The 16,122-nt window shown below is 47.5% G+C and overlaps 1 protein-coding gene across 1 annotated transcript in view; it reads left to right on the forward strand.

The window, feature by feature from the left end:
- Positions 1–16,122, forward strand: part of KCND1 (potassium voltage-gated channel subfamily D member 1) — a 65,521-nt gene that overhangs the window by 41,579 nt on the left and 7,820 nt on the right. The window contains 7 exon segments of the mRNA XM_033173860.1: positions 11,462–11,484; positions 11,487–11,623; positions 11,756–11,765; positions 11,768–11,837; positions 14,063–14,150; positions 15,213–15,295; positions 15,297–15,458. Coding sequence (XP_033029751.1) covers positions 11,462–11,484; positions 11,487–11,623; positions 11,756–11,765; positions 11,768–11,837; positions 14,063–14,150; positions 15,213–15,295; positions 15,297–15,458 — 573 coding nt within the window.

A 16,122-nucleotide genomic window follows, 5' to 3' on the forward strand; every position in this document is an offset into this window, starting at 1 on the left:
TATTGTTTTACACTGATTTTTAGTGTCTTATGTCCTGAAAGTTGCTTTGGACATACTTCTGTATGTGAAAAGTGATGAATAAATGTAATAAATAAATACATATTAGCCAAATTAGGGAGCAAATGACTTGGTTGTAGGACCTCATGGATCAAAAGAGATATAAGTATGCGTCTGATGTAATTAGATGTAATTAAGTATTTTGATTGGTAATCTGCCTTAGCACGAGGGGATCAGAACAAATATTAATTACTGTAAGCTGCTTTGTATAACCTATGTGCATTGTAAGGGTGGTGTAAAAATTCCTAAACAACTTAACAGCAGTGTGACATAATTATAAACTGGTAGGTAGCCGTGTTGGTCTGCCATAGTCAAAACAAAATAAAAATAAAAAATTCCTTCCAGTAGCACCTTAGAGACCAACTAAGTTTGTTCTTGGTATGAGCTTTCGTGTGCATGCACACTTCTTCAGATACACTGAAACAGAAGTCACCAGACCATTATATATAGTGAGGGAGTGGGGAGGGGTATTACTCAGAAGGGTGGTGGGAATTGGTGATAGGCCAATAGGTGTGGAAAACCTGTTGACGACTGTTAACGACTGCAGTTGGTCTACAGGAAAAAGCAAGGGGTGAAATGGCTAAAATAGCTTTGTCATGTATAATGAGATAAGAATCCAATGTCTTTGTTCAGAGCAGGTCTCTCCGTGGTCTTACGTTTGGTAATTAATTGCAATTCAGCAACTTCTCTTTCCAGTCTATTTCTGAAATTCCTTTGTATTAAGACAGCTACTTTGAGATCTTGTATAGAATGTCCTGGGAGACGGAAGTGTTCTCCTACTGGTTTCTCTGTCTTGTGATTCCTGATATCAGATTTATGTCCATTATCCTTTGGTGTAGGGTTTGGCGTGTTTGTCCAATATAGAGAGCTGAAGGGCACTGTTGGCATTGATTGCATACACAATGTTAGAAAATGAGCAATTAAATAGTCCTGAGATGGTATGTTTGATGTTGTTGGGGCCAGTAATGGTGTTGTCCGGATTTATGGGGCTAGCAAAATTGGCATCTGGGTTTATTGCAGGCTCTGGTACCAGTGTCCATGTTGAGTCCTTTTGTTGTATTATTGTGGGTGAGGAGTTGTTTAAGATCGGGTGGCTGTCTGTAGGTGATGAAAAGGTCTTCCTCCCAGTCGTTAACAGGTTTTTCCACACCCCTCAGCCAATCCACCATTCCCACCACCCCTTCTGAGTAATACCCCCTTCTCACTCTCTCACTATATATAAGGGTTGGTGACTTCTGTTTCAGTGTATCTGAAGAAGTGTGCATGAAAGCATGAAAGCTATACCAAGAAACAAACTTAGTTGGTCTCTAAAGTGCTACTGGATGGGCATTTTTTATTTGTTATTTTGTTATAATTCTAAACAACATAGATGGGCCACAACCCAAGTAACCATTTGTTGTTGGTTGTTCAGTCGTTCAGTCGTGTCCGACTCTTAGTGACCCCATGGACCAGAGCACGTCAGGTACACCTATCCTTCACTGCCTCTCGCAGTTTGGCCAAACTCATGTTAGTAGCTTCGAGAACACTGTCCAACCATCTCATCCTCTGTCGTCCCCTTCTCCTTGTGCCCTCCATCTTTCCCAACATCAGGGTCTTTTCCAGGGAGTCTTCTCTTCTCATGAGGTGGCCAAAGTATTGGAGCCTCAACTTCAGGATCTGTCCTTCTAGTGAGCACTCAGGGCTGATTTCTTTGAGAATGGATAGGTTTGATCTTCTTGCAGTCCATGGGACTCTCAAGAGTCTCCTCCAGCACCATAATTCAAAAGCATCAATTCTTCAGCGATCAGCCTTCTTTATGGTCCAGCACTTCACTTTCACTGGGAAAACCATAGCTTTAACTATACGGACCTTTGTCGGCAAGGTGATGTCTTGCTTTTTAAGATGCTGTCTAGGTTTGTCATTGCTTTTCTCCCAAGAAGCAGGCGTCTTCTAATTTCATGACTGCTGTCACCATCTGCAGTGATCATGGAACCCAAGAGTAACCATAACCATGGAACCCAAGTAACCATAATCATAACTAATTGATAGCAATAGGAGTAAATGATGGCTGACTTGTCTGACTGGCTTCAGGGGGACATAGATGGAGGTCTTGTAAACAGCAGATGAGGTAGGCAACCTGTGTCTGGTCTGTGATGCATCAGACCAAAGGTTGGCTCATGCGGTGGGATAGCATGGAGGGTGCTTTTCACCCTGTGCTCCCCAACCTAGAACACAAGAACCTGCTTGTCGGAGGCGAGGGAGGGCTGAGCAAGCGCGCTCTGCCCCTCCACGTGTGCCTGTACGCACCTGCCCCAGGCGCTGGCAGACGGTGTTATGCCCCTGCTCTCATGTAATAAATTGGAATTCTTGTGATTAAATATACCAAGAAAAAAGTGCACCAAGAACCTGGCCAGTAAATTTCAATGGTGGGAATAAATCCTAGTAGGTGTGAGTAGGATTATTCCCACCATTGAAATTTACTGGCCAGAGTTCTTGGTGCACTTTTTTCCTGCTCTCATGTAGTCAAATGTCGCTACGCACACACAATACCAGTACCAGAAAACTTGAAGTCAGAGAGAAAGTATGTAGCTAAGTCTTTGTCAGGGACTGGGCAGAGGAGGAATGGAGGAAATCATCTCCCCAGTCTAGCGAGAACGTTGCTAGCCCAAAAATGGAAAACACCGGAACTACCAACAATTGAAGAGTGGAGAGTAAAACTATTAGAATATATAGAATTAGCCAAAATGACAGGAAGGATAAGAGACCAAAGTGACCAAAAGGTTATAGGAGACTGGAGTAAATTTATTGGATATTTAAAAAACCATTGTAAAAATATGGTAACACCAACAGGATTTGATAAAATACTTGCAGTGTGATAAATAGCTATTCTTAAAACTAAAACAAAATATGTAAAATATTGGAAATGGGAGAAAAGAAAAGCGTAAGAATGAAGAGAAGCAAAAAACCAAAGTTGGGGAGGGAAGTCACAATACTCGGCGGAGTATAAGTACAGATAGGGACAAAAATAACGACCAAGAAATGTATTATGTTCATAATCTTTTATTTCTGTTTATCTTTTTTCTTTTTAAAATTTTGCATGATTGTAATGTTGAAAAAGCATAATAAAAATACTGGGGGGGGGGGGAGACCCTTCCAGAGAAGAAGACAGTTCAGAATTACAACAGGGGTTTGAGGGAGATCACAGCGCGGAGGCAGATGAGGGGAAAGTTGGGAAATAATGGGAGAGGATGTAAAGGAACCACCAGGAGGGCAACAGCTGATGGACACAGTGTTTTTAGAAAGAATTCCAGGACCACCACCACCACCCCCCAGAGCCCAGTAGTACAGCAAAGGGCTCAGAAGCAAAGGGCCCTCAGTGCCACCCGTAGAGGAGATGATGATGAATGAGGAAGTGGGAGAAAAAAAGGCAGTAGAGAGTCATTCGGGACAGCACCATTATTCGAAGAGGCTGCGTTCCAAGCCTCTCTGTGCAAATATTGAATAAAAAGCAGATGGTAAGGACTTTTCTTGTCTTATCCATTCCTGGCAACCTGCGTGGGGGTTGTTTCCTCTGCCGCCCGACAGTCTTCTCCGGACATACCAGTTTTCTATGTGAAGGTTCCCCTTGCCTTTAAACAGTGAAATGTCCAGTTATGCCAGCCCTCCAGAACTGAAGAAGAAACAGAGGAAGGACCTTAGGGGTAGTCACCAGTTGCAGCCTGAAGTGGTTTTCCGTCATGTGTCAGAACTAGACCTCAGACATATCGAACTGCATCGAGGCCATAGGTCCTTGTCCCAAAGATTCACACTTCTATACTGGAACCACTGTGGCAGAGTGGGGAACCTATGGCCCTCCCGATATTAGAATCATAGAGTTTACCCAGGTGTAGTACTTTACATTTATCCCTGTTAAAATTCATCTTGTTTGCTTTGGCCCAGTTCTCTAATCTGTTAAGGTCATTTTGAAGTGTGATCCTGCCCTCTGGGGTATTAGCCACCCTCCCAATTTGGTGTCATCTGCAAACTTGATCAGGATGCCCTCAAGCCCATCATCTAAGTCATTGATGAAGATGTTGAATAAGACAGGGCCCAAGACAGAACCCTGTGGCACCCCACTAGTCACTTCTCTCCAGGATGAAGAGGAGCCATTGATGAGCACCCTTTGGGTTTGGTCAGTCAGCCAGTTACAAATCCACTGAATGGTAGCATTGTCTAGCCCACATTTTACCAGCTTCTTTACAAGAATATCATGGGGCACCTTGTCAAAGGCCTTGTTGATGGACTACAACTCCCATCATCCTTGTCCATTGGCCATGCTGGCTTGAGCTAATGGGAGTTGGAGCCCAACAACTTCCGGAGGGCTAGAGGTTCCTTCCCTATAATACAGGGGGTGGCAATATTCTGTTGTCAAAGTATTCAGAGGAATATCCTACTAATCCTATCTCCAAATCATGGAGAAAGAGAGACTTAAGTAGCTGCCTGAACCAAGCAGCACCCCTTTTATTTGTGGGCCTGAGTCCATGTCACCCTCAAGAAATGAGGCCTGAAGAACACGACCATTTCCATAAGTGCCCCTACCTCAGCTTTACATTCCTTCCTTAAACCCATCTTTTTCTGTGTGTCCTTTGCCTAGCCAAGCGGCAAGGATGGGAGCTGCGTGGTCAGAGGAGGTGGTAGTGGTTGGAGCAGCTGCACAGCTCTTTACCTCATGGCACCTCCACAATGTTCCCCCATCTGTATACGCTGGGGAGAGCCAGGTCTGTATCCGTTGAGCACACGCTAGATTTCAGGCTAGCAGCTTGTGCCGCTGGTGTGAGCCCAATTTAAAGAAAGATGTAAATGAACCAAAGATCAGAGGAAAGCCACGGAGATGTTAAAGGATTTAGAAAGCAGCACGCAGGGGAGAAGGATGAAAGAAACAGTCCTTGTTTAGCAAGGAGGCAAGGAGGCGAAGAGCAGGAAAGCCTCTGATTTTTTCCAGTGCACAAAAAGGCATAAAGAGGCAAGATTTAGCTCTGCGTCATGGATGACCATGGGCAGCTGCCAGGGGTGGTGGGGCGTGGGTGGTGGGGGAGAGTATAAAAGCAGGGCACCACGAAAGGGTGCCGGGTTTGGTGTTCTCTGATCAGCACAGGGCTTATTGTGAGCCAGAACTTTGGGGGCGTTATTTTGGGCCCTGCAATTGGCAGGCGAGGTCCTGTTGGTGCTGCGCTGCCAAGAGCTGGCTGATTGGCATCAGCTCGTGACAGGGCCTTCTTGGTTGCAGCCCCTTGTTTGTGAAATGCTTTCCCTGGTGAGGTGCGTCTGTCTCCCTCATTATTAACGTCCATGAAGAATTTTTAAACATTCCTGTTCACCTGGGCATTGGATGGCTGAAAGATACTGTTTGTAGTAACTTGGAATTATGTTTGTGAGGGGTGTGGTTGTTTCAAAATGGTTTCAGATATTCTTAACGGTTTTTTTAAATAAAAAAAACAATTAGATGTTCTTAATTTAAAGTGTTTTAAATACATTATCTATTTTATTTTTAATTGTATTGTTTTATTGCTTTGATGTTTGCCATCCTGGGCTCCTTTGGGAAGAAGGGTGGGATAAATATTTATAAACAGAGACAAACAGTGATTCTGACCGTGTGCAGAATACCTTTTCCTTCCTATCAAGATGAAGGAGAATGCAGGCCTTGGGGCAACATTACTCAATGAAATGATTGGGTATCTGGCTGCCACTGACTCAGTTCCTGGCCATTTCTGCACCGTACATTTAAAGTCCTGTGGGTTGTACTCAATTGGTGCTGAGGAGAACATTCCCTCAGTGAAATATTTCTCTTTTACAATGAAGCATTATCCCCCCTCTTTCCTCAAGCACCCCCTAAGTCTGATCTGTGTGTGTCCCCCCCACATCCTTCCAGAGCAGATTTGGTGATAGCACAGGGCACATGCTGGCAGAGAGGGGGGTGAATCCTGTTGGCCTTGTGCTAATCCTTGCAGTAGTTGTGCAAATATTTAGTTGAATACCACCCTATTATTCCACTTTAATGTCATGGCTCCCCTGTCAAAGAACTTGGGTATTGTTGCTTGTTAAGGGTAGTGAGACTTGTTAGGAAACCCCTATTCAGGGGCTACAACAGGGGTCAGCAACCTTTTTCAGCCGTGGGCCGGTCCACTGTCCCTCAGACCATGTGGTGGGCCGGACTATATTTTGGAGAGGGGGGGGAGAATGAATTCCTATGCCCCACAAATAACCCAGAGATGCATTTTAAATAAAAGGACACATTCTACTCATGTAAAAACACGCTGATGCCTGGACCGTCCGCGGGCCGGATTGAGAAGGCGATTGGGCCGCATCCAGCCCCCAGGCCTTAGGTTGCCTACCCCTGGGCTACAACGTCCACTGCTTTAATGATGAATCCCTGTTCCCAGGAAACTCTGGGAGCTGCAGCTCTGTGAGGCCTCCTGAAACTCTCAGCACCCTTAACAAACTACAGTTCCCAGGATTCTTTGAGGGGGGAGCCACAACTGTTAAAGTCTTGTGATAGTGCTTTAATGTGTTGTGCAAATGGGGCCCTAGAAACTGTCCTTCCCTATGATAATACGGTGCCTGTTTGTTCAAGGACAATATGATAAGGAACCACACCGAGAGTCAGCTGAGACTTGCTGTGGCCAGGGACTGTCAATTAAACGCTTCTTAAACTTATTTTGCACTCATACACCGGCACTAGAGTATACCAGATACAAGCACCGCGACAAGCCTGAAGGGCACATTTGTATCTCAGGTGGCACTTTCTCTTTGAAAATACCCCCTAAAAGACTGGGTCACCAGTTGGGAGCACTTTGATGCGGCAAGGCACAAATAGAAGAGTTTTTGAAAAGGTATAGATACGTTTGTGTACCTTTCAGTGGGCATTAGCTGTGATACATAGCAAAATGGAGCCTCCGTATTCAGAGGTAGTCTATCTATGAAGTACCAGTGCTCAGGACAAAGAGGCGCATGGCTGGCTGCAAACAGAATGCTGGGCGAGATCGATGCACCATTGATCTGATCTAGCAAGTCAGTATTTATTATGGAGACACATCATGCTCCGTGTAACGTGTGTATTTTGTACTTTGTCTGTACTTTAAGTACAGGGTGCATTGTAAGAAAAGGCAATTAAATTCAGGCTGTTAAAAAAAGAAGAAGCGGGGGGGGGGGCAACCCATACCCCTCCCCGCCGGAAGGAATGTGTGTGTACATTTGTACAAACTGCTGAAATAACTTGGAGAACGAGACTGGATTGGATGAGCTCTCTAGCATTCATTCATTCATTCATTCATTCATTCATTCATTCATCCAGTCCCTGCTGCGTCTTAATATTCAATTACCTGCTTCCCCTACTCCCTTGCCCAGTATTGTTCCCATTAATGATCTCCCAAGGGCCCGTCCATCAGAGAGAACCGAGGACTTATTAAGGCTGTAATTCTCAGAACCTGCTGTTTTCTGACAGAGCTGTAGATCCCTGGCCCATAACTCAACTACTTGGTTTGGGAGCTTCGTATACTGGAGGGGTGACAATCTTCTGGAGGTTGTCCAAGGGAAGGAGGATCAGCCACTGTGGCACAAGCTTGCTATGCCCAGAGAATCTGTGGCTGTAGCCCTCCCTCTTGTGAAGCCATGCACCCAAGAATCATAGAACTGCAGAGTTGGAAGGGACCAAAGGCCATCTAGTCCAACCCCCAGCAATGCAGGAATCTAATTAAAGCATCCATGACAGATGGCCACCCCACCTACCTTAGAAACCTCCAAGGAAGGAGAGCTTGCCATCTTACAAGGGAAGAACATTAAGGGGTCTCTCTCTGCAATGTTCGAAAGGGACCCAGGTGGCGCTGTGGGTTAAACCACAGAGTCTAGGGCTTGCTGATCAGAAGGTCGGCGGTTCGAATCCCTGCCACGGGGTGAGCTCCTGTTGCTCGGTCCCAGCTCCTGCCCACCTAGCAGTTCGAAAGCACATCAAAGTGCAAGTAGATAAATAGGACCGCTCCAGCAGGAAGGTAAACGGCGTTTCTATGCACTGCTCTGGTTCGCCAGAAGCGGCTTAGACATGCTGGCCACATGACCTGGAAGCTGTACGCCGGCTCCCTCGGCCAGTAAAGCAAGATGAGCGCCACAACCCCAGAGTCGTCCACAACTGGACCTAATGGTCAGGGATCCCTTTACCTTTACCTTACTCTGCAATGTTCAGGTAGATGATGGGTATATTTTAGGACAGGGGGTGGGGAGCCTTTGGCCGCCCACATGTTGATGGACTAACTACAATTCCCATGATCACTGACCACGGGCCATGCTGGCAGGGGCTGATGGGAGTTGGAGTCCAACAGTATTTGGCCACCCGTTGCCCACTCCTGTTTGGGGCCATTCACAGGTTGGGGGAGGTAAGGGCACAGGGAGAGGCAAAACCTTTGCCTGGTGCTTGCAGAACAGCAATTATTATTCTTATGCTTTGAAATTTGTTTGACGTGTTTCAAAACTTATCTTTCCCAAGAGTCTTATCCCAGCACAGCAGGGAGTAAACTCTCTTTGGGCTGATGTACCAGACCAGGACAAACGAAGGCCCTTTGCCCTTGAGAATGAACATTTTCAAAATGATTGGGCAATCTTCAAATAAAAATTAATTGCTATTTGAAGCGCTAGGCTCAGGCTTAGACTCTTCCTTTGTTTTGCAGGGGCAGTTGGGTGAGGGAACTCATAGAGTTAGTAAAAATAATATCTTTATCAGGACCAAGCAATGTTCACAATGCAGTATGTGACCTTTTGAGTTGCATAGAGTTCCTTCTCAGGCTGGAAAGTCAATGAAATTTAACTTGAAACCTCACAAACTTGCATTTTGAACGCGGCCTGGTCCTAATCATTTTACTGACTGTGTGAATTTTGTTCTTATGAGCCTATGCAGTTATCTGATTTTTATCTTCTTCGGGGAACTTTTCCTCCAAATTTCTCTTAGTTATTGAATTAGGCATGCTTTATTGGTTGAGACCCTATTCTTATTGGAGATTGTAGTTACCCAAAGGTGGATGGGTAAGGAACCCACTTTCCTTTCCTGCATAGTTGGAGATGATATAAGCTTTCTCAATCCATATGTCCTTGAGCAAACTAGTGTTGCCAACTGGCAAGAATCTTCCCCTGGTCTGCTCTTGGGCCTTGTAACACCAATGCAATGTGCAGAAATGAGAAAGTTTCCAAGCACGAAGAGAAGAAGAGAAGAAGAAGAAGAAGAAGAAGAAGAAGAGAGAGAGGTTTGGATTTGATATCCCGCTTTTCACTACCCGAAGGAGTCTCAAAGTGGCTAACATTCTCCTTTCCCTTCCTCCCCCACAACAAACACTCTGTGAGGTGAGTGGGGCTGAGAGACTTCAGAGAAGTGTGACTAGCCAAGGTCACCCAGCAGCTGCATGTGGAGGAGCGGGAAGAACCCGGTTCCCCAGATTACAAGTCTACTCTTAACCACTACACCACACTGGCTGATGAGCACGACCACATTGTTGTTGTTGTTGTTTAGTCATCTTAGTCATGTTCGACTCTCCGTGACCCTATGAACCAGAGCATGCCTTGGAAACTCTCACTTTCTTCTCAAAGCTTCTCCTTTTTTTATGTCCATGGAGTTTTCTTGGCAATGACCACATTATCACCTATTAATGTTTGCACACCAAGCTTCTGTTTAAAGGCGCGGCTAAAGTGGCTGGTCTGTATAGTTAAAGCTATGGTTTTCCCAGTAGTAATGTACGGAAGTGAGAGCTGGACCATAAAGAAGGCTGATCGCCGAAGAATTGATGCTTTTGAATTATGGTGCTGGAGGAGACTCTTGAGAGTCCCATGGACTGCAAGAAGATCAAACCTATCCATTCTTAAAGAAATCAGCCCTCAGTGCTCACTAGAAGGACAGATCCTGAAGTTGAGGCTCCAGTACTTTGGCCACCTCATGAGAAGGAAGACTCCCTGGAAAAGACCCTGATGTTGGGAAAGATGGAGGGCAAGGAGAAGGGGACAACAGAGGATGAGATGGTTGGACAGTGTTCTCGAAGCTACTAACATGAGTTTGGCCAAACTACGAGAGGCAGTGAAAGATAGGCGTTCCTGGCGTGCTCTGGTCCATGGGTTCACGAAGAGTCGGACACGACTGAACGACTGAACAACAACACAAAGTGGCTGGTAGGAAAGTTAGTGAGCCTAGAAAGGATCTTGTTCAGAACTTCTACCCTAACACAAGGCCTGTGGCTGGCTGTGTACTCTTTGCGGTTATAACAAATTAAAATTCGGTGCTAAAGCAACACCAATTTTGTGACCTGAAATACCAGATTCTGTGACCTGAATAAATTCTACAAATGCGATTTGCAAATGCATGCTTTGCATAATTTATGCTGTTCTCACTAGCCTTCGAGAGAGATGCAGAGCAATGCAGCTCTCCCGAGTACGGGAAGCCCTGCCAGGTCCTCTTCCAGTTTCTACGATTTAACCAGGCATCGCTCACATGGTTTCAAGCTTGTTTGTGCATCCACAAGAGGAAGAAGGAGCTCAGTGCTATGCTCAGTAAAATTCCATGCTTATGCAACCTTCATGCAAGACGCAAAATAAGGATCATGTGGGAGGGGTGCCACGATGGAGGGACAAATCTGTCAGTTTCAGTTGTTTCTCAGTTTCCCAGGCTTCAAGCTCAGTTCTCCAAATTTCTTCATCTTTGTGAAATTTGTTTTATGTTAATAATAATAATAATAATAATAATAATAATAATAATCCTCGTGAAATCCACCAGCATTTTTGTGTGCCTTTTCTCCAATATTCACATTTCTGTATGCATTTTTGTCTTATAGACATATTTTGGTGAGAAATTTCTCCGGATGTAATGCATTTTTAATGTTATTTGCACCAGTACATGTACAGTATATTTTATATTTCACGTTATGTGGTGGAAGAACTGCATTGCAAAATTCAGTGATGTGCGAAAACTCTGAAGGGTGGTGCATTTCTGTTTGCAAATCAGGAAAGCTCTACTTTGCTGGATTTCTTTGTGTCAAACTGCTGCTAAACATATAGGAAGCAGGTCAGTGTGTGTGTGGGGGGGGAGAGAAACTGGTACCCCACCGGAATTACACACACAAACACACACAAACGCTGCCGCTCTCCATTATCACAACCTAATCATTGTAACTTGCTTAAAGCAGCGTCAAGAATATGCCCCAAGATAATCAACAGCCAGAAACAGGAAAAGCTAAGCTAACCTCCCTCCTTTCCCCTCTGAGATGCCAGCCAAGCCCTCCACAAACCACACGCAGTGTCGTCCTAGGAAGGTGTGAAGCTCCATGCGCTGCAGGAGGGAAGGGTGTTTGCCATGTGCATGTGCGGCGGGGCAAGCTCAGGCAAACCCCAAGGGCTTCACTAACTACCGTCTCCCTTCCAGCTACGGTGATATGGTCCCAAGCACCATGCAGGGAAGATCTTCGGGTCCATCTGCTCTCTGAGTGGGGTGCTGGTCATCGCCCTCCCTGTACCTGTTATTGTTTCCAACTTCAGCCGCATCTACCACCAGAACCAGCGGGCAGATAAGCGGCGAGCTCAACAGGTAGCTGTGCGGCCAGGGGGAAGAGAGAGGCGAAAGGGCGATGGGGGAGGGGGGAGGGGGAGGGAGGGAGGGAGGGGAGGGCCACGCCTGCCTCTCATTCCATACACAGTCCTCCATCTCTCCCCCTTGCAGAAGGTTCGCCTGGCCGGATCCGTCTCGCCAAGAGCGGCACCACCAACGCTTTCCTTCAGTACAAGCAGAACGGGGGCCTGAGGTATGGACCACGCGGATGCGCTCAGCTTGGCACACTCTGACACTGGTTTTCTCGGCTGCTTTGGGCTTTTCTTGGAAAGGAAAAGCGGGGCGTACAAATAGAGGCGGCTCCATTAGGCATTGCCCCACCAACTGGAAGTCTGGACCAGCACTAGGGCTTCTTGTGCCCTAGGCGAACCACCTTCTGGCACCCCCTGCCAAAGCCTGCTTTAGCGGGAGGTGGGGGTGGTGGAGAGAAAGCAGCAGTTTCTCCACTGCAGTGGAGAAGCTGCTGCTCGCCCGTCCCGCCGCCCGCCCCACAAGCACCCGGCCGGTCGTGGGGGCAGGGGGAGGCCGCCGGCAGGGCACACGGCTCCCCCCGCTCGCTGCGCTCGAAGACGGGGCTGGGCGGCTGGCTCGCAGCCCACCTGGGAGCAGCATGGGCGGCAGCGGCTGTGCCGCCGGCGCTCGAGCGCCCGTCCGCCCACCCACCCGTGGGGGTGGGTTGGGGAGGGGGCCGCGGTATGCCGGCGGGCTCGTGGGGGCGCCCCTGGGGCCCGGCGCCCTGGCGCGCCGCCACCAGCCGCAATGGATGAGAAGGGGCTGGCTAGCCCGTCCTGCCCAAGCCTGGCCAGCACCCCCTCCATTGGCGCCCTAGGCAATTGCCTAGTTCGCCTAAATGGACGCGCCGGCCCTGCCTCCACCAACCCCCCACATCTGCTTTCTTGCTTACATCAAGGCTGCATTGGCCTCCTCCTCAATCTTAGAGTTGCACTTATAGAGCTCAGCAGGGAGATAGGGTGGGGGCAGAGCTAGAATTGGTTGGCCACAGCCTACAAGTCCTAGCTGAGTCCTGGCCACGATACCCTAGCTTTCTCTATGCAGGGGAATTTCTTTTGAATGAGAAAACAATCAAACTTGCATCACCCCGCTATAGCCCAAAGTTCTTGCGTCCTAAGTGATTTTTCTGGGTGTTCGGATTGGTTCTAATGTGGGCATGCATGCACATGCTGCTGCAGCCAAATGTGCCCCGATGCATAGGCATTTGTCACCTGTATGTTGGTATCCAAGCACAGCTTTCCTCAGAACAGATCGCTGAAACGTACGGACATGACTCTGATTTCAATAGGTCTGCTCTGAGCAGAGCCCTCCTGGATCATGCCAAAGGCCCACCTGGTCCAGCATCACAGTGGGGAATCAGGTGCCAATGGGAAGCACACCAGCAGGACCTGAGTGTGCCAGCGCTCTCCTCATTTACGATACCCAGGATGTCGTTTGGGAGCATCCTTCCTCCGACATTGGAGATGGAACATACCGTTTTTCGCTCCATAAGACACACTTTTTTCTCCCAAAAAGTAAGGGGAAATGTCTGTGCGTCTTATGGAGCGAATGGTGGTCCCTGGAGCCGAATTGCCCAGGGGCCAAAAGCAGATCCTGTTTTTTTTTTAAAGAAAGAGAGAGAAGGGGGTGTTGAAAGGACCCCGCTCAGCAGCTGATCAGCAAGAGATGGGAGAGAGATAAGACTCCCTGGCTCCCTCTGGGCCCCGCCCCCTTGCCCAGGCCTCCATTGTTGAATGTGCCTGCAGAGGGAGCTGTTTGTTTCCCCAGCCACATGTAACTGGCTGATTAGATTATCTTTCTGCAAACTGTAGAAGGGCTCCTTAAGAATCTGCAGAAATGTGAGTTGAACCCCATAAAAATGGGCTTTTCCTCTTTGCTTTCCCCTTTGCAAAAGCTTTGCTTTCCCCTTTGCAAAAAAAGCTGCACAAATTGAGCTGATCCTCAAAAAACCAGGGTTTTCCCCCTTTCCTCATCTAAAAACTAGGTGTGTCTTATGTTCAGGTGCGTCTTATGGAGCGAAAAATACGGTAGTCAACACGGCTAGTAGCCATTGATAGCCCTCTCCTTCATGAATTTTTCTATTTCTTTTAAAGTCAGCAAGGCTGGCGCAACCTCCCTGCCTCTTGCAGGAGCGAATTCCACGCTTAACTATGCGCTATGTTTTACTCAGTGTTTTACTTTGTTGGATAGCACCCAGTGCTGCCAATTGTGGAAATCAAATGTGTATGCATGTATTTATCCTATTTATTTGCATACGTATATTCCTGCCTTTATGTTCCTGGGCAAACACCCATCCAGGCATTGAGCCAGACCTGCTTCACTTCAGCAAGGTGGCGGTGGGGCCTCGTGCGCCTTCAGACGGTCTGCTGCAATCATTGGGCTCACTCTTTTACCTCCACAGGACAGAGACCCGTGCTCATGTCTTGGTGTGCGTAACCGATCAGCTTTTGAAAGCAAACCATTCAATTTGTTGCATTGCCGGAGAACAACTACCGTGGAGTAGCAGGAGAGGGTGCAAGTGAAGGAAAGGGGTTCAGACAACCACAAGCAGGAGAGGCAAGACTTGGGTCAGTGAGGAACTTTTGGGTGGCCAGTGGAATCTGATTTCGATCCAGTATGCTAGGATCTGGACACAAAGGAAACCAGGACCTGCAAATGTTGTTGGACTCCAACCCCCAAACCACCCCATGCAGTCCAGCATGCCTTAGGGGTTATTGGATGACAGGAGTTGTAGTTCAATCATGTCTGGAGACCCACAAGTTCTCCACACTGGGGAGCGGTGTGGTTGTAGTGGTAAGAGCAGTGGGACTCGTAATTGGTTGAAAGGGTCGTGGGTCTCGCTCTTCCACAGCAGCTGCTGGGTGACCTTGGGCTAGTCACACTTCTTTGAAGCTCTCAGCCCCACTCACTCACAGAGTGTTTGTGTGGGGGAGGAGGGAAAGGAGCTGTTTTGGCCACTTTGAGACTCTTGGGTTTAGTGATAAGCGGGATATCAAATCCAAACTCTCCTCCTCTCCTCCTCCTCCGCCTCCTCCTCCCCTCCTCTCCTCTCTTCTTATTCCATCATGTCAAGGTTAGTTTGGGTTTTTGTGTTTTTATGATCATCCTGTTGATATCCTTTACAACTCAAACATTCTACACACGAATTCTGTACCGATTCAAAAAACCAGATTCTGCAATCCGAATAAGTTATACGAATGGCGTTCTGTATATTATTTTCTCCTCGGAACAAGGATCACATCCCTATCCTTGTTCACCGAACACCTGTCAGACAGTGGATTTCCCCAGATACTGCTATGTGGCTTCAAGTGCATCTTTGCAGCCATAAGGTGAGAAAATTGGCTGTACTCTTGAGCGATGAATCTGCCTCCGATTTGAAGTTCCTTCTTGCGTAATGCCACGTAGCAGACACAACAGAATAGGGACAGTCGCGATGGCGCCCTTTCTGTGTAGTGACACAAGCAGGAGCGACATGATGTGGGGCCCAGCTGTAAGAGTGAATGCCCACACAACACCACCACCTGAGTTGTTTTCTCTCTCCCTTCCCCCTACATAGAGTCACGAGTTTACGGATGAGCACTCCTACAGCGAGTTTTGCCTGACGGAAACCCTGGGCTACCGCACCAGCCGCGCACCTCCCTCTCTCCCAGCAAGGAAGCAAAGGGGGCCTAAGCACCTCGTGCTGCCCCCGCCGGACCCAGCGCCGCACCCACCCGCTAACCAACTCTACCATGTCAGTGAGCCGCACCAGCGCTCAGGAGCGCGATACGCTAAACAGTCAGAAAAGTGCTGCCCCCCAGAGGTAAGGGTAATGTTTGCATGCCATCACACTCGCCGAGGGAACGAGAGATCAGCTCTGAGCTCGTCCACATTCTGCTGTGCTGTGCCTAATATCATGGGTTCGGGCGGTTTCCCCTTGCACCTTCATTTCCCAGGGCAAAACCCATCTGTTAGCGCACTGGCGCAAATGTCTCTCTGGAGAAAGCGAATTGCCATTGTTCGATTGAGCACTAAAGAGCAGTTTTCCTGGGTGTGTGGGGGAAGCAGCAGGACGATAATAAGGTGAACAAGCTCTATGTTACATTTGGAGTAGTTCCTTCCCACGTGCGAGAATGAGCTTTGGCCCTGTAGCTTAACTGCAGGGGGGGTATTTTATAGGAGATTAAAGACATAAAAAAAAGGCTGGTATCTACTAAATCTGGTCTTTAGCAAAGGTAATAAGATACCCTAGAAAATATGCTGGATCAAGGAACATTGCAAGTTGGATAAATTTAAGGACATTATTTTATTTCGTTTTTGCATTATGGGTCCAGAAGGGGTTCCCCTGCCCATCCAATGTCATGGTGGTACACAATTTTTTAGTTTTGCGGTCAGGAACCAATTTCTACATCAAACAGGCCACTGACCTCGGGGGGAGGGAGCTGCATCAGTTAAGAGTCCTCCTGGGCTGAGGATTACGAACAGGA

The sequence above is a fragment of the Lacerta agilis genome, chromosome 16 (assembly GCF_009819535.1).
Source record: "Lacerta agilis isolate rLacAgi1 chromosome 16, rLacAgi1.pri, whole genome shotgun sequence".
Lineage (NCBI taxonomy): Eukaryota > Metazoa > Chordata > Lepidosauria > Squamata > Lacertidae > Lacerta > Lacerta agilis.